The sequence below is a fragment of the Sinocyclocheilus anshuiensis genome, unplaced genomic scaffold (genome assembly GCF_001515605.1).
Source record: "Sinocyclocheilus anshuiensis isolate Anshui unplaced genomic scaffold, SAMN03320099.WGS_v1.1 scaffold1626, whole genome shotgun sequence".
Taxonomy (NCBI): Eukaryota; Metazoa; Chordata; class Actinopteri; order Cypriniformes; family Cyprinidae; genus Sinocyclocheilus; species Sinocyclocheilus anshuiensis.
Genome location: NW_015547254.1, coordinates 740,271 through 765,907, shown reverse-complemented (window position 1 = coordinate 765,907; position 25,637 = coordinate 740,271). Strand labels below are relative to the sequence as shown.

General features: G+C 38.0%; 3 protein-coding genes across 6 annotated transcripts; 1 reads left to right on the top strand and 2 right to left on the bottom strand.

Annotated features, from left to right (window-relative positions):
• Nucleotides 1-1,511: 1,511 nt before the first annotated feature.
• On the bottom strand, nucleotides 1,512-8,390 carry LOC107701626 (protein shisa-2-like). Its single transcript, XM_016503667.1, has 2 exons — nucleotides 8,087-8,390; nucleotides 1,512-3,105 (listed from the first exon to the last, which is right to left on the bottom strand). The coding sequence occupies exons 1-2, from the start codon at nucleotides 8,388-8,390 to the stop codon at nucleotides 2,621-2,623; spliced, it is 789 nt and encodes a 262-aa protein (XP_016359153.1). The 3' UTR covers nucleotides 1,512-2,620.
• LOC107701673 (spindle and centriole-associated protein 1-like) lies at nucleotides 6,691-18,761 on the top strand. 4 transcript variants are annotated; one of them, XM_016503733.1, is made up of 18 exons: nucleotides 6,691-7,128; nucleotides 10,396-10,514; nucleotides 10,605-10,652; nucleotides 10,724-10,870; nucleotides 12,919-13,021; nucleotides 13,122-13,240; nucleotides 13,312-13,394; nucleotides 13,485-13,591; nucleotides 13,707-13,826; nucleotides 14,213-14,481; nucleotides 14,576-14,707; nucleotides 14,792-14,915; nucleotides 15,070-15,145; nucleotides 15,892-16,120; nucleotides 17,596-17,779; nucleotides 17,873-17,954; nucleotides 18,112-18,175; nucleotides 18,314-18,758. In XM_016503733.1, the coding sequence occupies exons 2-18, from the start codon at nucleotides 10,422-10,424 to the stop codon at nucleotides 18,365-18,367; spliced, it is 2,034 nt and encodes a 677-aa protein (XP_016359219.1). In that variant the 5' UTR covers nucleotides 6,691-7,128; nucleotides 10,396-10,421; the 3' UTR covers nucleotides 18,368-18,758. The 4 variants fall into 4 exon arrangements, with proteins under 4 accessions (XP_016359219.1, XP_016359220.1, XP_016359221.1 ...); XM_016503734.1 differs by lacking the exon at nucleotides 6,691-7,128 and adding an exon at nucleotides 9,974-10,093 and having other exon boundaries at nucleotides 15,892-16,121; nucleotides 17,600-17,779; nucleotides 18,314-18,761; XM_016503735.1 differs by lacking the exon at nucleotides 6,691-7,128 and adding an exon at nucleotides 9,975-10,093 and having other exon boundaries at nucleotides 15,892-16,108; nucleotides 17,593-17,779; nucleotides 18,314-18,761.
• An 850-nt stretch (nucleotides 18,762-19,611) lies between these two features.
• Nucleotides 19,612-25,420, bottom strand: LOC107701645 (uncharacterized). Its single transcript, XM_016503682.1, has 7 exons — nucleotides 25,151-25,420; nucleotides 23,798-24,091; nucleotides 23,670-23,708; nucleotides 23,339-23,590; nucleotides 22,608-22,712; nucleotides 22,199-22,435; nucleotides 19,612-21,149 (listed from the first exon to the last, which is right to left on the bottom strand). Exons 1-7 carry the CDS (start codon nucleotides 25,182-25,184, stop codon nucleotides 19,801-19,803), a joined length of 2,310 nt encoding a protein of 769 aa, XP_016359168.1. The 5' UTR covers nucleotides 25,185-25,420; the 3' UTR covers nucleotides 19,612-19,800.
• Nucleotides 25,421-25,637: the final 217 nt, after the last annotated feature.

Sequence of the window (25,637 nt, the reverse complement as noted above, 5' to 3'; positions counted from 1 at the left end):
GATCACATAAATACAGCCTCTGTGAGCATATAGGTGACTTCTTTCCAAATTTTACCAACCCATTATATAAATATAATTTATAGCTGTTCAATCATGACGTCAACAGCCTAATTCAGCATGGGTTCCAGTATCTACTATATTTAATAGAAATATGAACATGTGCGTAGATTTTTATGACTACATGTCTTTCTGTAAGTGCAAACACTTAGCATGGAAACTATGCAAAGATTTATGCATGCAGCCCTTGGTCTCAGTTTCGTCATGAGTGTTGAGAGTGATGAAAGTCTGAGCACTTAAAAGCTATGTGTAACAGGAGCACTCGGGTTTATTTTAGCCATTAGCTGCATGTCTTCATTTGAGAGCACCACACATACCGCTGACAGCAGTACTCAGCATCTCTTACAAACAACCCAGTGACACTTCACAGTCTCTAAAAATATTTATTATAATTAATATGTTTCATATGTAAAAGACACATAGCACCCTACTCTCAGAGAGAGGCACATTCAAACTCAAATATTCATTCAGTTTCACAAACACACATATCGTACACAAAAATAGATCTGATGTGCATGTGAAATTGCCCACAGAAACGGCTAAAACAGACATGCTCCCTGTCAGGACAGACATTGCTACTTTTCCTATAGGGGTAGAAACCATTCTACCTTAAACTTTAAAGGGATAGTTTACAAAGAAAATGAAAATTCTGTCAACATTTACTCTCAGTGGAACACAAAAGACGATATTCTAAAAAACTGTTTTTGTCCATACAATGAAAATCAGTGGGGTCCAAAACAACAACACTATTATAACTTATTTTATTATTATTCTATTATTTTAGTATTATATTTTTAGGATTATATTATATACTATTATATTATTTATTCATATTTTGAATTGTTTTATTTTTAAATGTTGCTTTAATTTTAGTTTAGGTTTTAGCAATTGTGTTATGTGCTTTTGCCATGTTTTACTTATTTTAATATTTTTATTTAGCTTAAATTTATTTTTAATTCAGTTTTTGTTTAACTTTAGTATATTTCAACTTAAACTTTAGTTATTTGCCAAGGCAACATTTTTTGTTTTTGTTAGAATTTTTTTTCCATCTAATATATAATTTTAGTTTAACTAAGCAGTTTTGCTATGTGCTTTTGCCATTTTATTAGCTTAAGTTAAATATTTCTATTTAGCTTTTATTTCAGTTTTAGTTGAAGTAACTTGTTTTATTTCAGTTAGTTGCCAAGGCAACATTTCTTATTTTTATTTACAATTTTTAAGTTCAAGTTTTTAATCTAATATATAATTTTAGTTCATTTTATTATTTTATTTTTTTCCATTTTAGTTTCAACATTTTAATTTTTTCATGTAATATGTATATTTTATTTCAGCTGTATTTCAATTGATAAAAATTATTTTTAGTAGTTTAGTTTTAGTTAACAATAACAACACTGACTTGCATTGGATGAAAAAAACCAGACATTTTTAAAATGATATTTTTTTTGTGTTCCGCAGAAGAAAGAAAGTCATAAAGGTTAGAAACAACATTTTGGAGTGAACTACCTTTTTATCTTCCAACTCTAAAAGCCAAATAACTCAGACTGGTGGTTTTAAATCAGGCAGTGTTTAATTTCATTGTGATTTTTCTGCCAGTCTGAGATCTAATACAGGAGTTTTAGAAGTTCAGAAAGGTGATGGCCTTCTCCTGGAGGAGCCTGGGACTTTTCTTTTCTCACTAAACTGCCGCCTTTGAGCGTGCTGAAAGAAACCCACTCCAAATGAAATGCCCTGGAACCCTTTTGGTACTCCTTGAGTTTACCTTATGCTAACAGAGGGGAAGAAAAGTGGCACACATACACAGTCCTTTCACAAGGCAGAGACTTAGTGAAGGGGAACAGTTGGCAGACAGTTTTTACTGCGTAATTGACTCTGGTGCTTTCTGAAGACCGCTGATCTGAGCTACACACATCTTCGCACATTGCTTTCCCAAACACAGGCCTATATTTTTGTATATTTTCTATTCAGTTCCTTGGCAATGCGAAAATGACTTTGGTTCTGCAGAATGTGAGTGTGTATATGCGAAAGTGTTAGTGTGTGTGTGTCTACTGTATGTGCATGTTTTGCAGTGGGCAGGAGGGTGGAGCGTCACAGTCTGTGTCCTGTGTTCACTTCATTAGATTTTAAGCATCCAACCGGGAGCTAGGACTGTTTTTCACATTACAGCACCTGTGATTCCCATTACACACAATATATAGTGCACTACACACACACATTTTCACATACTGCATCTCATAAACCAACACACCTATACAGTCACGCACAGAGCACACATGCACGGTTATACAACTCAAATATACATCACATATGTACACACACGCGCTTAATTTACAATGGCACTGTTAGCACTTTTCAAGGCATGTTACACACACACACACATCCAGTAATTTTTTAAGCACTGTGTCCTTTAAATCACAGAAAACAATGTTGTGTTTGATAAAGCACCAGTTGGAGTCTCATTTGTGAAGGTTGCAAGCCATGACCCTCAATTTTGTGCCCTGAACTGATTCTTTGTGTGTTCGTCTTGTGATTTCAATTCAGACTTGCATCCTGGTCCCATCTGCATTCACATGGTAACCGGAGGGTATTTCTGATCCCCCGTCACACTGGCCACACTAGCCACGCTGGTTGGCGGAGGGAACGGAGACTGCAATGGGCGGTAGCCCGCTTGAGCGGGATCTAGGAAGACAGGAGCCGGAGTAATAGGGTGGGCGAAACCGATGTACTGAGGATGTAGGAATTGGCCTTGGTGAGGAAGAATTTGAGTGGCTTGCTGGCAGTTAAGCACTGAGAAGTTGGTAGGCATGTTCATGTAGACATTGGCATCCGGCGGAAGGCAGCACGAGGCCTGGGTGCGGAGCAGAGGGGCGGGTGCAGGACGGAAAGCGGCGGGTGGAGCTGAAGAACTGGAGGAAGTGGCCGTGCTCGATTGGCGGGAGGACGAGCCTCGTGAAGTACCTGTGCTGGCCATCATGGGAATCGTCTCGAGGACGCGGCCGCTGCTGGACCCTCCTCCTGAGCCGCCGCCTGATGAAGGCTCCTGTTTGGGACGTTTTAGAACGAGCCATTTTAGGTAGGCGTGGCTGACTCTTAACTTTTTTTTTAACTGTTTTGCGAAACTTTCTGACTGAATCATTAAAAAGAACCTGTTCATAAGAGTTATTTGTTTGCAAATCAGACATTACGGCTCGTGCTGTGTTTGTTGTTGTGTACAGGAAATACTAGCGCACATTCAGATGATATCTGATAAAACAAAGCTTGTATAGATTTTAAATTATTGTTGCTGTTTTTATTTTTTTTATTACATTTGCCATCATTAACTAACATCAAGTAACTGGTGGCAGTTTACTGGCCAAAATCTAAAGAACGAACTCAAATGTGCATCGCCTTTCTGCTTCAGAGTAAATCTTTGGGATTTTTTTTTTGGCCTGTTTTATCATCCACTAGGTGACAATCAGATCACTTAGAAAAGTAATCTCATCAACAAGCAAGCTGCTAGATTTGAGGTATCATTCATAAAGTACAGTTTAATACCTTGTTTTTAAAATGTGATGCTTGTAATGCAACCTTCATAATGTATTTAGGTCATCCAGCTGTATTCATTGCCACCGATACAAGGACATGTAATGTTATAATGTGTATCAGGCCTCCATAATGTCAAAAATAGAGAAAAGTGCTGGCTGGACATGGGAGGACTTTGGGGAGTTTTGTTTGTATATAGCCCTTGAGCAATGTTTTTCCTTCTCAGAAAGCACACATCCGTTTCGAATTCCAGTATGCATCCGAAGCAATTGTACCCCCACTGCCACGAGGAAGACTAGAATATCAGTAGTGTGACTGAGCTCAATGTAACTTTTACACCTTTAAAAATAACAATAAGCAAGTTTGAAGCCTAAAGCATTGCTGAACCTTGTTGATGTGTCACAATATGCCATGCGTGTGTATCTGTAAATCAGAGAACAGAGTGCTCGCATGTTTCCATCCTGCTCACAGATGGGTAACCTGCCGGCTCATGTGAGATGAAGGGATCTGAGAGAGAAGCAAAAATGAAAGACGGGATGTTCCACCAGTGACTCGTCCCCAGGGGTCTGGGGCCCCTCATTAACACTTATTAAGACAGGTTTGATCTTCTCTAATCTCCTGCAACCAGTGCTGACCTTTCTGCCCTTACTACCTGACCGTGTGCATGCTTTTTCCGACAGATAATTCTGCATTAAGAGTGACCTTTATAGCTTAATTAGACATCTGGGCCCGTATTCACAAAACATCTTAAGGCTAAAAGTATCATAACTCGCCGATTTAGGAGAAAATCTTAAAAATAATGGCCGTGTCAGTCCTAAATTTAGGACTCCTACATTTTTGCTCTAAGAGTATTTCACAAAGTGTTTTAGCACTAAAACTAGCTCCTAAATCTGTGAAACGATAGGAGTAGTGAAGAGGACTCCTAAGTCACTAAGACCAAGCCACAAACTATCCTAAAGTGGCTGTTGCTGGCAATCTGCCTTGGAACATAAACATTTTAGAAACATTTGATGATAATGACCTTTTAAAAAGGCATCACCTTTGGTTTTGGAGGTTACCCCAACTCCTAATTTTCCTTTGATTATATCCTTGTTTTCATTAACCAGTTGGGCAAGAAGTAACAGCTGTTATTGCATCCGTTTTTTTATTTATTTTTTATTTTTTATGTTTGCATGTATTACTTTCAGCCAGGATTATTCTACTCTGTTAATTAAAAGGCTGTTTATATGCATATCCGCTAACTGTTTTTGAGAAGCATACATGTAAGAGGCTCAGGCTGACAATAAGCTGAACATATACTTGTTTAATTAGTGACACTTATCCTGCATTTTAAAATCTTTATTTGAATGTGGCAATTAACTTTTTTTTTTTTAAACCTTTATTTGAATACGGCAACATAATATTGTGCCCTACAATATTTCTATGAATAAATCTCTGAAAGAGACTATCAGCCAATCACTGTGGGCATAGTTAGTAAGCATGCTGACATCATCCATAGCAACAAGGTCAACCCCGCCCTTGTCTCAGCAGCTTTGTGAATAGGTTTTAAGAGAAAACTCTTAGCTAAAAACTTTAACTGCTAATTAGGAGAACTCTTAGTGGTTAGATAAAATGTTTTGTGAATACGGGCCCTGATCGCCTGGGGGAAGCTTTCAGCATTTACTTTGTTGCATCTGGTCAGGATCTCTCACCCTCATAATTGAGTTGAATCAAATCATCTATAATAGCCATGCAAACTGGCTTTTGATTTTATTATAGGAGCAAAACAGATTTCACTTACAGAGCCATAACCTAAAAAATGCAACCATTGTTTAACAATTTATTATAACGTTATTGAATCAAAGACATGATTGCTGTGCAAAAATGGCAGGGGAGTAATTTTTACAGGAGCTCTTTTGGTAGTTATTACTATAACAGTGGAATTTTTCAGTAAATGACCTGAATTTTGGCAAGCTTTACGTTTGTGTGCATGTTTTGAAAATCAGTGCTTTTTTGGCAGTTGAAACACCCCTTTTTTTTTTAAACACCCTATTCACAGTTACACACAAATGTGTGTGGAAAAACAATAGAGAATCTGTTGTACAAATTATTTCTAAAGATTTATTGTTCCTCAGAGATGCTTCTTGTTATAATTCAAACTGTTAGTGGTAACAAAAGGTGTCTAATGAAATGGAAGGCAACTCAGTCAAGCCAGGAATTTTACAATAGTTTTGTTAAAACATGTAAAATATATATTTCTTTACTCTTTGTATCCTTTAGATAATTATGGATGTTTTTCCACCACGGGATAATTGCAACATTTATCTCACAATTCAGATATTTTTTCTTGCAAGTCCAAAAAAGTCAGAATTGTGTGATCAAATGTTGACATTACTTTTTTTATTTTTAATTCCACAGCGGGAAAAAAAAAACAGAATTCTGAGATGTAAAGTCAGAATTCTGAGGAAAAAAGTCAGAATTGCGAAATGTGAACTGGGAATTGCGAGAAAAACATAACTGTGAGATAAAAAGTCACAATTACCTTTTTTATCCCATGGCATCCGTTCAATTTAACATATATTAAAAAAATTACAAAAAAAAAAAGATAAAAGAAAAAACTGTGTAGGCTACATGTAAACCTGATTTATTTGTATTGTTATAGTCAAATCAAGAATGTTATTAGTGATCTGAAGTTCACTGCTACAGGATGACAGCAAAGCCCTTCTCGTGTCCTTAAAAGGATTTGGGGCCCCTTGACATGAATTCACACCTGTTGCATTATTGTCCAAGTGGAGCCAAGTCTTCAACTGCCAGACAGGCTCTGTCAAACTTCATGCCCACATGCTGTAGCAGACTACCATTTCCTCTTGCCTTTCAGATATGCATCATTAGAAGAGCCTAAAAGCTCTTTATTTCTTAAAAATAATAATAATAATAATAATAATAAACATTAATTTTGTTGTTTTTGTTTTTTAGGTTATAGGTAGTTGTTAGAACTCATAAAATCTACCCTTGTATCAATTCGGGGGAGAATATTTGATTTATTAGGTTTATAAGTTGTCATTTCATACGTTCAAGTTCAAGTACATTTTGCCGTTTACTATTTAAATTTAGCCGAAAAGTCTATATTGTGCTTTAATAGCAAGGTTGTGACAACTTACCCCATACTGTGATTTTGTTCAACTGTTGCTTTTTTAGGGTCAGTAACAGTGGAAATATCCGAGACGTTAGAGTATGTGTTTATATAGAAATTGAAAAAAATAAACCTACTCTGAGAAACATTCACTGGAGTAAAAAAGTGACAACTAGCCCCAGTGTCCCCAATTTGGTTCAGCTGAGAGGAAATTTGTGAACTTCAGTTGAATTAAAAGTTTTTGAGCTTGCACAAAGTCAGAGGAAATTATGCACCGGCGAGGGTTATTTTATGACCGAGGTTATCAGCACATCGCACTGGAGATCCGGTCAGTCAAGTCTGAACTTGATCCTCGTGGGGAACCGGACGACTGGAGTTCGTTACTGCTACAAACACAAACTGCAGCTATTTATAACCGCGCGCAGTACAATTTACCATTTGTGAGTGAGTGGACGGTTAGGTGCCAAGTTGGATGCCAATTTAACTGCAGCTGTCAAAACCTGGATAAGCAATGACATTTAACCCTTATATTTAGGGATGGGAATTGTCAGTAATTGAACTATTCCGTTTCCGATTCTTTATAACGATTCCGGCTAATGATTCTTTTAGTACTTTTAAGGAAGAAGAAATATCCCACTGCATTTACAGCTCTCAACAGTCTACTGACAAATGATCATATTTCAGATTTCAATAAATCAGCTGTAACTGATAGAGAGACTCAGCGAGTGAGTCCGATTAATTTAGTAACCGCTCCAATTGATTCAGAGATTCACTAAAAGATCCTGTTCATAATAATCATTCGTTCGGGAATGCTAGAGCCCGTTCTAAATAAGCGCTTCTCGTTTAGATTGATTCTTGGAGATAAATAAGGAAGAAGAAATATCCCACTGCATTTACAGCTCTCAACAGTCTACTGACAAATGATCATATTTCAGATTTCAATAAATCAGCTGTAACTGATAGAGAGACTCAGTGAGTGAGTCCGATTAATTTAGTAACCGCTCCAATTGATTCAGAGATTCACTAAAAGATCCTGTTCATAAGAATCATTCGTTCGGGAATGCTAGAGCCCGTTCTAAATAAGCGCTTCTCGTTTAGATTGATTATTGGAGATAAACATCCAAACAACATTAACCTTAAGCGTTTTTGTAACCTAATTTGGACACGAAACTCAACCCAACTTTCTCATTTAGTGGGGCTTTTACGCACAGAACGCCTGAGGGACACAAAACATTTAAGTGGGTCGATAGACGTTACACGCTGTTGCTGATGTAAAACTTATTGAATTAAACCATTTAAACGTAGCTGGTGTACAATTTGATTACACGGTATAATTGACTAATTTGTTTCAGACAGAGGAAGTTACTCTACCAGAAAATAATGCAGACTTCAGCTTACCTGCCCCAGAATTTTTCTCGTCCTTGTTCCCAGTGTTGATGTCTTGTGTCTGCTTATCGTTATCACATGCGCCCTGGTCCAGGCGAGCTTCTGTGCTGGAGCAGCAGTATCTGAGCTCGCATTTGCCGCAGCAGATGATGGACTCTGCGCTGTCGAAGCGCTCCGGACACTGAAAGCCGTCTCTCCATGCACCCTGCGCGTCATGAAAACCGTGACAATATTCTCCACTCGCCTTCACGTTAATGATGGTCAAAAGTGTCGATACCACCGAGACGGCCATCGGGAATCCCGTGCATCCCCGCATACTGTCAACAAACCTCTGCGACTAAAATACCTCAGGTTTTGGTCTAGACCTAAGTTAATGACTCGGTAAATGAAACGAACAAAACGAGGAGACGCTGCAAAAAGGAACCAACTAAGGACTTTGGAAATGTCATTGGGCAGAGAAATTCCAAAGTTAATTCAATAGATCCAGCAGAATTGCTCCAGACAAGTATCCACTGTTGCCCCCAGCCGTCACAAGACTTCCAGTAGCGTCGTTTCGGACTGAAAGTAAGGAGGACACACATGAAAACGCATAAAAGCCATAAGGGATGGGGTTTTATACTCATAAACCATAAATTCAGAATATCCCATATTCCTGCGAGAAACCTCCAGGACTTCAGACAAACTTTGCATCAAACCAACTCTTCATGTCGCCACTTCTCAAATGTCTTCCCTTGAGATACGGAGCAACTACTGACTTCACTTGTAATCCATACGCTCGATTCCTCAATGTGTTCTCACGTTTTTTTTTTTTCACCAGTCAAAGAAGTTTTTCCACATTAATCCATATCATGCGACTTTCAGTAAAAGTTTTGGGAGGTCCGGCTCATTAATATTTAAAAGAGCACTCAACTGCAACAACTGATTTCGTCAGCTGTCAATATCTCAAGCAGGACCAGTGCATAGTGAGGATTTGGCATTGATAGACTGAGAGTGACCCACTGACAAATTCTCCTTCATCCAGGGGGTAACTGCCTACCCGTCAGGCGGCGCATGCGCAGTTCCGTGCCTTAGTTGACTTTTTGCTTCTCCGCCAGTTGCACAGTGCAAACAAGTGTCATTGTATGTTGACGGGGCCCCTGGGCGTTTCAGGAACGGCTTCTGTGCGATGGGTGTTTAGCGGTGCCCGTGGGGATCTCCCTGAGCACAAAAGGGACGGAAACGCCGTATTGTAATGCATTTAGCTCACCGGTGGCTCACATCCATTAGAGCCCGCAATTAGGACTAAAAGATCGCTTGTGTGAATAATGGGCCACTATCAACAGCAAGCAGAAAAATAACCTAGTTTTATTTCATTAATATATTAACATAAAATTAATGTACAACGAACATGTTACATTCCAATAGTAAAATAAAATATAAAAAGGCATAATATGAGCAGGCTGCAATCCTACAACAAACTGATGGGGAAAATAATTTCATTTTATTAATGCATTAATATAAATAATACTAGAATAAATAATGTACAGCGAACATCATGTTACATTCAAACTGTAAAGTAATATAAAGAGCATCATGTTAATACAAATATAAATATTATAGATATTTATAGGCCACTGTCAACAGTGAAATGACAGAAAAATAACATTTAAAAAAAATATTTACTAGACAAATGTAGTAGTGTAGTGCAATCTGGTATTACACTGAAACAACGTAACTTTTAAGTAGACAGCGCACTCTGGTGGATATTAAACGGTCTTGGTCTTCTTTTGTTTGTGAAACAAGTGATAAAAATAAAATTATATTTAACAAAGACAATATTTAGCTTATCTATATTTAGCATATATAGCCTTTTAAGACATTCTCATCTTTCGGAATATTCTAATTTTTGAGCAAAAGGATTATTTTATAGTCACAGAACACGGGGACTTTTATTTTGAAATGAATTGTAGCGGTGCTTTTAAATTTGTCCTGATCAACGCTTCCTTAATCCTGTTACTACAGCACCAACAAAAACAAACGGTAAAATCTTAGTCCATTTTTTTTTCTGACAGTTTCAGGTAAAATAAGTATATATTTTTGTCAGTACTAACCCAGCTTGTGTCGGTCATTGTGCATAACACGATTAGCTAGTAGTTACCAAGGATGTGTTTGAATTTTAGCACGTATATATAAGGTTAATTTAGTTAAGTTTAATAATTCGTAATGATACGTTCATTTACAATGATTGTCATAATGTTCTCTGTTCTAAACATACAGAAAACTATTCCTGTTCAAGTGCAAACTTCATGTTTTGGCCAGCAGTATATTGTTTGTTTCTATAGGTGCCACCTGTGTTTGTTACTGTGAGATGTCTTTACTGCGGATGAACCGTCCTTTATATGGTGCGGGTAAAAGACCAGTGCGAACCAGGAAGGTGTCTGCTCTCAAGAAAGAATGGGTGGTGAGAAATCATCATGTAATCAGTTACGTTAAATCCTTTTCTGGAAGTGATGCCTTGTAATTTCTCTGTTTTCCTTTCCTTTTCTTTTAGAGCACAGTCCACGATCTTTCAGTGCATAAAGCCACACCAGAGGAACTGGTAAGGAGCTTACTGTGAAAGTATATTCTTATGCATTTACTGAAGTTTTTCTCCCTACATTGATCTCGCAGGCTCAACATCATGAGATGCACAGATCTCAGAATAGGGTTGTGGCGCAGTGGGAATTAAAAGAAAAGGCTCTAACACGCAGACAGAGGAAAAACCAACCACCCAGTCCTCCAGGACTTGATAGAGCCCGACTCAACATCATCAGAGAGGTGTGTATGGATTGCAGACAGCTCACAAAATTAAGCTTGTAAAACTAAATCTGGGAAGAATGTGATATGTTTTAACCCTATAAAGCCTACTGTATCATATTTAATACACAGATTTCTAATTTCTCTAAATTATTCAAACTTGGCTGAAAATCTGTCATATACAGTTTAGACCTATTAGCAAGTAAAAGGTCTTCTAGTATAATTAGTATAATAAGTATAATATAAAAATAAAACACGTTTGCTGTGAAATCTTTACTGAATTACTGATAAACTAAACATAAGAATAACTTTTATAATGTTATTAATATTTCAAGATGAACGCTTACTGAGCTTAAAAGGGTTAGTTTCTTTCAGACGAATCCAGTTGGAGTTATATAAAAAATTGTCCTGGCTATTCCAAGCTCTATCATTGAAGTCAGCGGGTGTTGCAGTGCTTGAGTCCAAAAGAAGTGAAATAAAAAGTGCCCATCCATATAAAAAAAGTGTCTCACACGGCTCCGGGGGGTGAACAAAGGCCTCCTGTAGCGAATCGATGCGTTTTTGTAAGAAAAATATCCATATTCAAAACTTAATAATCACTTGAATCTAGCTTGCGCTCACTGTTGTAAACGGAAGCAGCTCCGGGCGGATGACATATGAGGTCGGCTTTAAGCATGCGCCGCTCAGAAGTGACGAACGCGGAAACGCAGGGGAGAGATCAAAATAAAACAACAGTCACTAATTATAAGTACAAAACGAGGATTTGTAAAGAAGAATGTTCAGAGGATTTCGATATAAGCCAAGAGGAGACTAGTTTTCCTTTGCTAAAGTAAGGAAACTTTGCTTCTTTTGATCCTGTAAACCAGTGTTTCTCAACCCTGGTCCTGAGCGCCCCCCAACAACTGCACATTTTGTATGTCTCCCTTATCTGACACACCCATTTCAGGTCCTGGAGTTTCTTTTTTAATGAGCTAATGAGTTGAATCAGGTGTGCTTGATTAGGGAGAGACACAAAATGTGCAGTGCTGGGGGGCGCCCAGGACCACGGTTGAGAAACACTGCTGTAAACAAACGTTGGTTTTCACGAGACTCACCGGCTCATGCGCAACGCTGACCTCATACGTCATCTGCCCGGAACTGCTTCCGTTTACAACAGTGAGCGCAAGCTAGATTCAAGTGATTATTACGTTTTGAATATGGATATTTTTCTTACAAAAACGCATCGATTCGCTACAGGAGGCCTTTGTTCACCCCCCGGAGCCGTGTGAGACACTTTTTTTTTTTTTTTAATGGATGGGCGCTTTTTATTTACCTTTTTTTGGACTGAAGCACTGCAACACCTGCAATGATCAATGATAGAGCTTGGAATAGCCAGGATCATTTTTAATATAACTTCGACTGGATTCGTCTGAAAGAAGAAAGTCATATACACCTAGGATTCCTCTGGGGTGAGTAAAACACAGCCTAATTTACATTTTTGGGTGAACTAACCCTTTAAGCAACTTCAGTTTGCTTGATTCGAAAAATCATGTTAAATGTGAGTATCAAATATGATACATTGCTTTTGAGGAACATATATTTGTGCATCTCTCAATTATCGTTGTAATGCATTGGATTATATGTTTTTCCCCCACAATAAATGCTACAGAGCTTTGATTATAAAACTAAGCATTTAAATATCACATATTAAGACATAGTGGGAGATATATAATCAAAACTGATATTTATATGATTTTTATGTATGTATTGTGTTGTACTGTTGTAAATATCTCATGCATAAATATCAGCATTTGCACCAAACTGCACCAAATCACAATTTTGTAAACTCAGTTTGGACCACTGAATAAAATTGAGGTGTTTTTTCTTCTTCAAGTGTGAGCTCCATGTTCTCACTTTATCATACTATATGAGCCATAAAAGCCTGGTGTATCAAATATGATACTCAACAAAAAGTTTAGATATTTTAAAACTGTTCAATATAAAAAAAAAAACAAGCTCATACTAACTTTTTGTTCCCACCGTTTTACAAATCAGATAACAAAAAAGGTTGTGAAAATCTATTTATTTAGGTGTTTTCAGATCAGTGTCAGTTGCAGGATGTCATTGCACGGTCAGACAGAGCTTTGGCTAAAGTAAAAGACCTGTTTGGTGATGCACCCTGTCGACGCACAGGTAGTTGATTCTTGTGCAGTATAAACTGATGTGCTATTATCTGATTTAACAAGTGTTATGTAAATGTGCTTGTGAAAACTCACATATTTGTGTGTTTTAGGATTCCCCACCATTACTGTGGCACCTGCCTGTGATTCTGACTCTGAGCTTCCTGTTCATCAAAAATCTGATCCTCCAACCCAGCTGTCATTGCTCAGCCAGTCTATGATGGATCAACAGGTACTCACACATAAGCACCACCTACAGCTTTTATTCTGTAATAAAACCTAGAATAATAAAGTATTTTCTAGGCCCTGAATGAGTTGGAAGAGTGTGAAGAGGAACATGATGAAGTCCAGGATGCCTCTGTGTGCCTCAGCTCTGTGATGCACAGGTGTGAACGACTGGTCATTTATCTTCAACAAACAACTTCTAATGCATTTTGATTGTCTTTAGCATGTCATTTTTAAATGCTTGTTTTCAGAAAAAGAAATAAATGTAGGTCAGAGTCTTTTCCATGGGCCTCAGACTATCCGGAGCAAGAGCTACCCAAGACACCATGTAATACTGGAGTCAGAGAAGACCAGGCAGGTAATGAAGGCATGAGCTTCTTTATCTCATTGCAGGTTAGATGTGATGTCAAGATGAATCTGTTGAACTTTTTTTTTTGTTTGTTTTTTTAAATATCTATGCTTCTTTTGGCCAGCCCTCAACGCCACGGTGGCTGTACAGCATTTAAAATCCAGACAGACTCATTCTGATGTAAACCAGTCTAACTCACTAGTCAACCAGGTTCTGAACCCAGAGCCTGCTTCCTCTCAACCAGGTGAGGCACTGTTATCAGGCACTATTTTTTAGTTTATTATAAACTGATTTAATGATCCTTTTTTTAATTTTATAACATTTTTGTTTATTTTTGTAATAATATTTCAGAACATTGTTGTTTTAACTGTTTTTTGATCAAATAAATGCAGCCTTGATGAGCTTGACAGACTTACTTAAAAAACATTTTAAAAATATATAAATATTAATAATACTAATAACATTAACGATAATATTAATGCAGTAAATGTAAATATTTATTTAAATTGTTTTTTTTTTTATTAATTATTTTAATTGTGTGTGTGTATTTAGGTGTGTATGTAGGCATAAATTATACAGACTAAAATGGTAATACCTGCTTATTTTATTTTATTATTATTTTTTTTTCAGGTATTAAGAGCAGGTCAGTTCAAGCCAGTAGGGGGCATTCTGGACATACTTCTGGTCTGAACAACTCAGGGTTAAGCTCTCTGGCAGGAAACCAGTCCAGTCTGGAGCTTCTGCAGAGCATGCTTGAGCAAGTGGAGACTGAGCTAGACTCTCTAGACCACCAGAATCCTCTACCAGAAGCTAGACTGCAGCAACAGAGACCAGGCCTCACCGGCTTTTCTGTGGCTCTAGTGGCGACACTTGGACGTCTAGCCAGTCATATTAGAAAAGTAAGGGCACACACAAGTAAAATCCAAAAGCTTTTTTTTTTTTTTTTTTATTGGTCAGATGAGTTACTTCCTCATTGGCATCACTTGCACACAGAAAGAAGAGGAGGCTTTGAGGGAGGCACAGGAGAGAAGACGACTAGAGGAGGAAGTGAAGGAGCAGAGAGCTTTGATTGACGCCCTGACTGTGGAGTCACTGACACTGAGGGAAGAGAGCACCGCCCTGCAGGTGAACTATTTATCATTCAGCAATGTTATCCAGATATTATTTGCAAGTTTGTCCATTCAAATGTTTGTTGTTGCTTCCATGCAGGCGAGGCTGCAGCAGCAGATAACTGACCTAGAGCGACGCCTAGATGCTGTAGTCCTGGTGGTGGGAAGACCAGATTCTGCAGAATCACACACAACAGTGCAAATCACAGACAACACAGCTCAAAGTAACTATAGATCCACAGATCATGGACCTGTAAACTTGCATTGCCACTGTTTTGAAGTTGTATCTTACCAGTTCATATCAGGATTGGTTATCTTGAGTATGTATTTGAACCTGTAGTGGCACAGTGATTAAGAAGAGTGTGTTGTGTTCTGTAGAAAGCAAAAATATGGAGTCTGGCGGTACTGAAAAGGATCTCTCCTCCTCGTCAAAGAGATGGTCTGCCTCCCACAGGTCAGTCTGAAGTGTGGCAAGATCTCTCATTCTGTCAATTGACACCCTGTAGTATTGAGGGCTTAACACTGACAAGCATCACTGTTGTTGTTGTTCATATTCACGATTGAAATGCTACATTTTGGAGGATGCTAAAATGGATAAAAATCCACAGAGACATTAAAATTGGACCCATACAAATCTGATTTGAACATCCTGACCCTAGAAATTGTCCAGAACTCCCCTAGCAACACCCTTGTAAAATACTCAGAACACCTTAGCAATGTATTAAAAAATAATAGGAAAGTTGTTAGGTCACATTTTATTCAGAAAATGTAAATTGACTTGGGCCAGCTAGCAACCACTCAGAATACCTTAGCAACTGCGTAGCGACACCCTGGAAACCACTCAATCACCATAGCATTGTGTTGGCTAATTTTGCATGAGCAAAATCCCTCACATTTTTTCAGAAAATATAAAAAAAAAAATATATAGTTTGATTTGACTTTCTGTCACTCTGCCCAGCATTGATGAATCAACAATCAAAATTTAATGATTAAGCAGAAACTGAGTTTTCTAAGGTTAAAAATATGTATTTGTGTCTTAGGTAGCAAGTATGACTCAACAGAATTTTTGTTACTTCTCCCAGCGTGTCATCCACATTCACACGCACCCCCGCTGCACTACAGTGGCTCTTATGCAGCAACAGGAAGTCAGGGTTCACTGGAGGACTTTGACATCTCCATCTCTCCTTCCTCCTTCGCTAGCCTACCACGACCCACTCCTTTGCTGGACGATCTCTCCCAGGATGCCATGCTAGGGGAGATGGCTGAACTGACACATCAGAACGCAGCGATCCGGACCCAGTTGGGGCAGCACCGTCCATCTCCAGCTGGAGCTTCAGTATCAAGGGAGCAAAGCGCAGACCGACTTTCCACAACCAGTTCTATAGTTAGACAAGTGTCGCCCTCTACAGAGCCACAGCACACACAGCAGGTTAGTTACATACTGTGGATTTGGAGTAAAGTAGTCTGCAGTTCCTCACAACTGTTTATCAATTTATTTTTCCCACAACTTTTTATTTCTTATAGTTGTGCCTTTATATCTCACAAATATGACTTTACAATAATGTTCAAAAGTTTAGGGACATCTCTAATGCTTACCAAGGCTGCATTTATTTGATCAAAAATACAGTCAAGACAGTGATAATGTGAACATTTAAAACAGCTGTTTTCTATTTGAATATATTTTTAAATGTAATTTATTCCTGTGAGAGCAAAGCTGAATTTTCAGCAGTCATTACTCCAGTCTTCAGTGTCACATGATCCTTCAGAAATCATTCTACTATGCTGATTTGGTCAAGAAGCATTTCTTATTATCTTCTGCTTAATATATTTGTGGCAGTATTTATAAGAAATATAAACAATATTTAACAATGCAAAGTCTTTACTGTCACTGATTAGAATAATTAATTTCCTTTTTTTAAATCATACTGACCACAATCCTAGTGTATATCTCATATGATTTGTGAGACTTTTAACTTAAGTTTCTCATAATTGTACCTTTTTATCTCACAATTTTTAATTGTAATAGTGACTTTATTGCTCTTAACTATGTCTCCATTATCTCACAGTTGCAACTTTATATTTCTCTATTGTGACTTTTTTTTTTCCTTGCATATTTTTTTATGCTGAGGTAGAAACAGGCTTGCATAGTACACAGTGAGTTTGGATATGGTTGTTAATTCAATTCACATTTATTTGTATAGCGCTTTTCATGATACAAATCATTGCAAAGCAGCTTCACAGAAAATGAAAGTTTCTACATTACATTTAGGAGTAGATTATCAGTGGTGACTATGTCAAGGTGATGTCCATATGGCAGATATGTACAGAAAAAAAATCATGCAGTTAGTTAATGACATGTATTCAAAAAAACTATTAACACTATTAACAGCAATGATTATACAGTATGTTGTGATCAAACTTATAGGAAAATTTGGTAGTTTTGTATGTTGGTTCAGGGTTGTCGTCATCTGAGGTCCTCGGAGGGGTTTGCATCTTCTCTTCTCAGGTGTTTGGTCATCTCAGATCTTCATAAGGGCTGGATCCAGCCTGAAGCTTGTGTTATCTAGTTACCTCGGGATTCCCATCCCGTGGCAGAAACAGAGAAGTAAATAGACAAAAATTAGCGTAGCTGCTGTTCAAACCAAGCTAAGAATAATGTGCATTTGATCAGATATAACTGGAATACAAGGTTATGAGAGGTTGAGATGAGATGCTTGGCTAAAGAGATGTGTCTTTGATCTAGATTTAAACAGAGCGAGTGTGTCTGAACACCGAACATTATCAGGAAGGCTATTCCAGAGTTTAGGAGCCAAATGCGAAAAAGCTCTACATCCTTTAGTGGACTTTGCTCTTCTAAAGGAGGTAGAGCTTTTTTATTACATTTAGATCTTTTTTTTTGTCCAGCCTATTTCTGTAGAGAGATCCTCAACAATGGAGATTGAACAAAAACTGCAGGAGCTGAACCGCCAAAGTGCCGAAGCAAGAGCTAAACTACTAGAGCTCATTGAACAACAGAAACCGAGTGCCTCCCTCAGAGTTTCCCCTGCCATTTCCCCAGTACCTCCTCACTCCAGCAGCACTCACACAGGTGTGTGTTTCTTTAAATGATACTTGCATCCTCTCAGATCCTGCAGTGCAGAATGAGAGTAACTGATATATGACGACTATTCATGTTTTACAGTAGTTAGAGGGTTAACTCCAGAGCAATTTTTGACACTTCCTGAGAGAAACCATTCACCACAACCCAGTGCAAGTAGTCGAAGGTGAGTTATAAAAAGAGAACAGATTTGCTTACATGATCAGAAACACATAGGACTAGACTGTTCAGTCCAATTGTGATGATTACAAGGCATTTTCCAAATGGGTGTATTGCTTTTTAGACCTATCTAAGTGGCATTTTTCATGCATTTTTTTTCTCAGGTCAACTGGAAGACTCTCACCACAAAGTTTGGGTAGTGTGGAAATCCAGAGCCTTGAGAATCAGGTATGATTTTTATTGCAAATAATTTTTATTCATCTGTATATAGTTTCTAAAACTTCACATAGATACTTATAGTATCTAAAACCTAAGATATTTGTATTACATACTCCTGCTTGGAAACTTTTATTTTATTTCTGACAGGTGGACAAGCTGAAAAGAGAGGGCTGGTTTGCATTGTCAGCTCATGTCAAATGAATTGAGCTCAACAGAGGAATATGATCTATGCATAACATCATATTTCCATGCACAATAGCATTCCAATACATTTGACGTCCCTAGTTTGGTCTGATCAAACATCCTGACTGCAGCATACCCGTGTAATGCTCATGTTGAGAATGTGACGCCCAGTGGGCCCGTCTATGCATAGGAACTCAACACAAGGTAACAAACCATGAGAATTAAGTGAGTTGTTGGCTTGGCCAGATCACATCGATAAACAACAGATAACTTCAGACAGTTTGACCTAGTATGACATTTACTTGAATCCTCATATGAAGTATTTTAAATATCAGTGTGCATGCAGGTGTACTGATTGCCTGTTCAACTGTATTTAATGTATTGGTTCTATCTGTTTTTTAAGAAATGGACAATTTCACAATAAATTTTAGATAATTAAATGCTTTATTGTGATGTTTTTTTATATCACATTTTTATAGACATCGTTTGTGAAGCAGCAAAGCAGCCAATAAATGTAACAAAACAGTAGGAATTAACATTTCATAATTCAATTAATGTTCAAGCAATGTTAATTTCGTAACACTGGCATGGAAAAACAAATTTGTTAAAGTGTTCTGTAAATTATTCTTAACTGATTATTGATTTTCAGTTGCACAGCACCATGTAAACCACCTAACAAGAGTTGATATTATTCGCAGTAGTTAGTAATACCTCAGTATGCTTTAAAGGGGAGGGCTAATGCTATTTCATACATTCTGACATATTTACACTGTTTAAGAGTTGCATTCTCATGCTAAACATGGCCAAAGTTTCAAAAAACGAGTTGGATGTATGACAGAGTATTATTGTGCCAAATACACTCCTACAGGGCCCTGTATTATGTCATAAAGGGCGGAATTCCTTTTATGGGCACTGGGTGTTTGTTTGTTTTATAAACAAATCAAAATTTAAATCAAAGTTTTTCATTTTTTATTTATGTCGGTGTCACAGCTTGCAGATGATTTCTATGCAAAAGCTTCGCATGCTCATGACTCTTTAGCTCCGCCCACAGCACACCTCCAGGAGCTCGACTGTTTTCGGAGAGAATCGTAAAGCCGTATCTGTGTTTTATAAGTCTGATAAAACTACTCTTCAGAGATATGAAGGATGCAATACTACTTTATAGGTACTCAAGATTAACATGAGATTTTTTAAATTTGTGGCCATGATGTATATATATTTTTTTCCTGCATGTCATGTGCAGGGCTCCCAATTTTAAAGATAAAAAGTGTTTTTCACAGTTTTAATTCATTTTTTTATGTTATTGCACTTAAATAGCTACAAATCAATTTCTATTAATAACATTAATCTATAAATGAACAAAATCTGAAAAAACCTTTCAAATACTTTTAAATGAAGTACAACATGTGACACTGTTTGTCACTGCAACGTCATGTCAGCTACCCGTATTTTTAAACTACCTCACAGTCCCTATGTGGCACAGCCCATAGCCTTCCACTCCTGTATATAAATTTGACCTCACACTCCAACCCAGAGGTCTTGACCTTAAAGCAGCATCCTTCATCCTTAAGCTGAGCAGAGTGTCTCTGAGCCAGCGCCTGTAGCTCATCCCAGCCGTTACTTTCTCCCTCTCTGACCCACACTTTCCCACCTACCTCAGCCAGAACGTTGCAACCACACCACTGCATGTCACGCAGCCCTTCTGCTTTGAGCAGATACATACATGCGCAACGTGGTGCGCACACCTTGAAGCGCCCCCTTCCTTCTTCGTAGCAAAGGCAGTGCAGTCGTACCAGGAATGAAGTGGGTTCTGACGTGATAAAACAAAGGACCTCCTCCACCCCATTGTCGATGGCGACAGGCCCGTGAACCCTGCTGACGGAAAACAGCTTTGCGGGGCCGAAAATTCGTACCGATTCGAGAATAAACTGGAAGTTGTGGTGCTCGCCGAGTTGTAAGTAGCTCTGTAATTCGGAGAGGGTCTCCTGGTGGAGCTGCATGAGAGAGCCCAAGCCCAGCTGCGCAGGATTGAACTCCAACACTGAAAGCAAGCGATGGTGAACTCCCGCGTCAAAAACATCAGAGTTAAAAGAAGGATTTGACAAGACAAACCGCACATGCTGAATGACCGTAGCAATGGGCGCATTTGAAAAGTCAATGGTGGTTCGTTTGGGCTGCACTACATCTAGGAGACGTGCGATACGAACGCACACCTCCAAGTACTGTCTAGCAAGAAGAGTTGCGTCCTGGTCCGCAGAGGATGGAACCATGCTGCTCAGAGCTTTACGGATGACCCGCGCAGAGACACCCTGGAAGGAAGTGACCCGGTGTAGCCTGCTGGGCCTGCAGGAAAACAAGCCCTCAACTGAAGAGGACAGCTGGAGGCCTTCCTGGAGGGGATGCAGGTCTCGTAGCACCTGAGCAAGGACTCTCACGCTCTGCAGCAGACTCTCAGCGTCCCCGTCGCTCCAGCACTGCTCCACTTCCTGCAGCAGTGCGGCCTCCACTCTGCCGCTGGCATTCAGCTGCTCGATCATACCTAGTATGCCTCCGCTAGGCTTCGCCTCCGGCTCCTCCAGAACCTCTGCCATGCAGTCCCACACCAGAAAGCTGAAGATGGCCCACACAGTGCGCTGATCTGTGCAGTCATCAGGACACAAGTGGTCCCAGCTGCGTAAGTGGTCCTGATCGTGCAGGTGGTCCCAGCTGTGCCGGTGACTGTGGATACCGCTGCGGAGAAGAGTCTCGGCTTTTTGCAGCAACCTCAACAGCAGACATCCCCTCTCTGAGAGCTGGACCCCTACAGATGACAACCAGATACATTCATGTTGGTTTCATATGGTTTTCAAATACTGTACTATTTTGTTTAGTATTCATAAAGTAAAAAATAATATTGTTTTCTTCACAACTTAGTGAACAGATGTGAAAGTAAAATCTTAACCACTGTATGTTTTTCTACTGTTCAAAAGTTTGGGTTGGTACAATTTTTTTATGTTCTTGAAAGATGCTTAGACTCACCAAGGCTGCATTTATTTGATCTAAAATACAGTAAAAACTGTAATACTGTCAAATATTTAATTTAAAATAAATTGAAATTTAAAATAACTGTTTTATGTTTTAATACATTTAAAAATATAATTTATTCCTGTGATGGCAAAGCTGAATTTTTAGCATTTATTACTCTAGTCTTCAGTGTCACATGATCCTTCAGAAATCATTATAATATGCTGATTTGGTGCTCAAGAAATATTTCTTATTATTATTGTTGAAAACAATTGTGCTGCTTAATATTTTTTGGAATCCGTGATATACTTTTCAGGTTGTTTGATAAAAAGAAAATTCAAAAGAACAGCATTTATTTAAAACAGAAATCTGTTGACATTATAAATGTGTTAATGTTTTAATTTAATGCGTCTTTGCTTAAAAGTATTAATTTAATTTAAAAAAATCATACTGGCCCCATACTTTTGAATGGTAGTGTATTTTCTTTAAGGTAAAAAGTATATTATTTAAAGTATATTTTTATAATTTTTAATGTATATTTCTGCATGTTGGTAACATCACAATATTTTTTTTTTTTCAGAATTTATTTGGAAATATATCATAAAAGGGGCATATTCAAATCATTATATCTAAAGTCACATTTTAAATTAATTAATTGATTTGGACAAAAAAAATAGTGTCATGTCACTGAGCAATTATCACTAGGCCTTTCTAAGGATACAATAATCTTTATTTAATCCAGAGAAAGACTTCTAACTAAAAAAAATTAATAGTTATTTACTTTAATATTTGCTTTAATTAAACAGAATCTGAGGTTAAGCCTGAGATGGATTGGCCTTCACTTACACCGAGGGCTGAGTTCTGCCACTCTGCTCAGTAGTCTGTCGGCGTCCTGTGTCTTCTCTATATACAAGGACACTAGGGCTTCCAGCTGGGCTGAGTCTTCAATGCCGACCCCTTCCAGAAGGTACTCTATGACTGTCCGACGCGGCAAACCCACCGCCACACCAACCTCACAGACATTAAACCTAATCTCATCCCCCACAGTCAAGCCCAGCTGAGTCATGACCTGCTGCAGGCCTCCTGATGGAGAATCAGACATGGACAACATCAGTTCAGAAAGATTAGATCTTAGATGAATTCTGGAAACCAAAATTAATTTTTTAGCTTTGAGCAAATTTACCAGCCATAAATATTTCTTCAGTCTCTCGCATAGTTTTCAACAAAATGAGTATAATGTTGAAATGTGAACTACCTGACAGAGGTAAAGCTGCTCTCAAGTGATCTCTAGTTTCCTCCACTGCTATCGGCACAGTGCTGCCTTCTGGTTCTTTATCAAGGTCTTCCACCAAACTGTTTACTGAAAAATGAGAAGAGTGTAAAGAAAATTTGATAACAGGTGGCTGAATTCCTGGCTGAAACAATATTAAGAATTCTAACTGACGTTTATTACTTTTCTGAGGTAATATTTTTTGCGGAAACTGGATACACTACCATAAAAAAGTTTGAGGTAAAAAAAAGAAGAAGAAAAATTTATACTTTTATTCAGCAAAGAGGCATTAAATTAATCAAAGTGACAGTAAAGACATTTTTAATGTTACACATTTTCTATTTCTAATAATTACTGTTCATTGAACTTTCAAATTATATTTAAATGATTTCTGAAGGATCATGTGACATTGAAGACTGGAGTAATGATGCTGATCATCACAGGAATAAATTACATTTTAAAATATATTGAAATGGAAAACAGTTACTTGAAATTGTAATAATATATCATAATATTATTGTTTTTATAATACTATTATATTTTCTATCAAAATAAATGCAGTCTTGATGAGCAAAAGAGACTTCTTTCATAACCATTTAAAAAGCTTAATTATTCCAAGCATTTGACCAGTAGTGCACATTACAATATTACATGCATTTAGATTATAATATTGCATGCATCTCCACTCTAGATTCTGCTAGAAAAGTTGTACTGACCATTAAGTTCCTCAGCTAGTTGCTCATCCTCATTCTGTAGCGCTGTGTAAAAGCTCATGCACACTTTTTCTCCTTTCTTCAGGCAGATGGACAGCAGAATTTGTGCTTGCTGGGTTGGGATGGGTATTGCTTGGATTTTCTCCAGTTCCAACTGAGTCAGAATGCCACTGGAGAAGAGATTGTAGGAGACCGGCAGAACAGAACAGCCCAAGCGTGAGCACAGAACATTAAACTGGGCCTGTAGCTGACGTTCTGCATGGAGACAGGACAATGGTGAGGAATGGGAGACATTACATATATATTAAGTAAAAGTGAAAATTCTGTGTCCTACCTGTTGGACCTTGCTTAATGCCTGGTGGTTGGGAGTGATCTAAAATGAGAGCGCAAAACATTTTAGTATTTACGTTATGCTACTGCATTTATGTTTTAAGACAGAATGCAACTTCAGTCATCGCATACCTTCTTCTGAGGTCAACCAGGTTCGTAGACGCGGGTAATGTTTCTTGCATTTCCTCAGACACTCCATGAAACTAGAGGCACCACTTTCATCCATCTGTGCGTCAACAATTTCTAGAAGTTTTCGGACTTTGTTGGGCGGCGTTCGCTCAGCTTCAATTTCATAACAGTTTTCTCTAGAGAGCAGCCCTATAGATATAACACTGTCTAGCAGAGGGCCCAGGTGATAGAGGGCATCCACTAGAAGCATCTGTGAAGATAGGAGCCGGGCCTTCACAGTTTGCTTCTCCTCTGCTCCTATAGGGAGAGTGGGATAAGATGAGCCATTTTTCACACAAGTAACACTCAGATTTTACAAATGTTTCTACTAAATCTGCTGTAAAGGGTGGTCTATTTAAGCCCACTGAAATGCTTGAATGCAGACACATCAACATCAGTGTCTCTATGTTTTAGGTAAAAAAAAAAAACAGAAACATTAAAATAACACAAATTAAATAAAATAGATTTGACAAATAAAATAACTCATGCACGCTCATTTTCCCCGCTGCCGTAACGTTAACAGTTTTATTAAAATGCTACGCATTTAGCCCTATGTGTGTTTTTATATTGTTTATCAACAGTATACATTTTTATATTGTTTGGATTAACTAGCGGAGTAGACAGATATGAATGTTTATTCATCATAACCATACTGAAAATAAGTAAATATTGTTAGCTGATGCTAACTGTCTAGCTAACAAGCTTGCTGGTGCTAAGTTGAGGTAATTTTTAGATATAAAGTCCAAATATTTTTATTCAACCACCTAGATAGATTACATCTGGGGGTAACTTCAGGCCTTATTCTCATGTCATATATAACTGTGATGTTCTGCAAAACAACAGGCTTTAAAACACTTTTTTCTTACTGGTGAAAATCAGATGGTCAAATCTGTTTTCTCTCAGGTACTTCGCAGTGTAAGATTCACAGTGAACACTACCAAATCAGTCTCGTCAACATAGTCCATATCAACAACAAAAATATATCTTGACTCCATATAGTGGTTATTTTGGGGAAATCCCAGGTATTTTGAGCAGTAGGATTATAAAAAATATGTGCTAATATAAAATTAAATTAAGTAGCCTATATAAAATTGCAAAATAAATCTATCTATCAGTACTTTTTTACTTAAGTACATAAAAAATCGATTACTTTCACTCGAGTACAACTGAAAAAGGAGTACTTTTACTGGAGTAATATTTTATTATACGTATCTGTACTTTTACTCAAGTAGGCCTAACTGATTTGTGTACTTCGTCCACCAGATAGATAAGATAGATTCAAAAGGTAGGATATCTACATATTTACATAAAGCTTACCTGAATTGCGGGGTCTCTCGGTTGAGGAAGCCATCACAATATTACATGGGAATAATTCATACTCATCTTCAAACTATGGCACGTTCATTCAAATGTGTCACTTCTGATCTCACGCGATTCATTGATTCATGTCAGTTCACTTTATGAGAGTCCTGACGCGCGAATCGCGCCTGACTGTAGAAGCGGGAATCGACGATGACAGTCGGCGGCACTTTATGTCAAAAATGATATACTTTACGCATCGGCTAAATGAAGTTTCTCATAACGTATCTCGAGCAGTTCCTCAGTGTACCACTTCCTGGAAGTGGTGAGCTACCCGTGAAAGCTTCAAGTCTTGAGTCAACAAATTTTCATATTGATAATCAAATGTTAAACCCTCAACTCCCACGGTCATTAAAGATTCAGTTTGAGTGGAGAGGCTGATTTTGAAATTAAATATATACAGTCTCAGGACTGAAACTGTGATTTAAATAGTTGGGCGTGACCT

Excerpts from the sequence above, each read along its gene's own strand:
- LOC107701626 (XM_016503667.1), bottom strand. The coding sequence starts at position 8,390 with ATGCGGGGATGCACGGGATTCCCGATGGCCGTCTCGGTGGTATCGACA. Across the intron at positions 3,106-8,086 it reads CGAGAAAAATTCTGGGGCAG|GTCCCAAACAGGAGCCTTCA; the intron begins GTAAGCTGAAGT and ends TCGTTCTAAAAC.
- LOC107701673 (XM_016503733.1), top strand. The coding sequence starts at position 10,422 with ATGTCTTTACTGCGGATGAACCGTCCTTTATATGGTGCGGGTAAAAGA. Across the intron at positions 14,708-14,791 it reads AAGAGAGCACCGCCCTGCAG|GCGAGGCTGCAGCAGCAGAT; the intron begins GTGAACTATTTA and ends GCTTCCATGCAG. Across the intron at positions 14,916-15,069 it reads CACAGACAACACAGCTCAAA|AAAGCAAAAATATGGAGTCT; the intron begins GTAACTATAGAT and ends TGTGTTCTGTAG.
- LOC107701645 (XM_016503682.1), bottom strand. The coding sequence starts at position 25,184 with ATGGCTTCCTCAACCGAGAGACCCCGCAATTCAG. Across the intron at positions 24,092-25,150 it reads CGAGAGACCCCGCAATTCAG|GAGCAGAGGAGAAGCAAACT; the intron begins GTAAGCTTTATG and ends CTCTCCCTATAG. Across the intron at positions 22,713-23,338 it reads ACTAGCTGAGGAACTTAATG|TAAACAGTTTGGTGGAAGAC; the intron begins GTCAGTACAACT and ends CTCATTTTTCAG.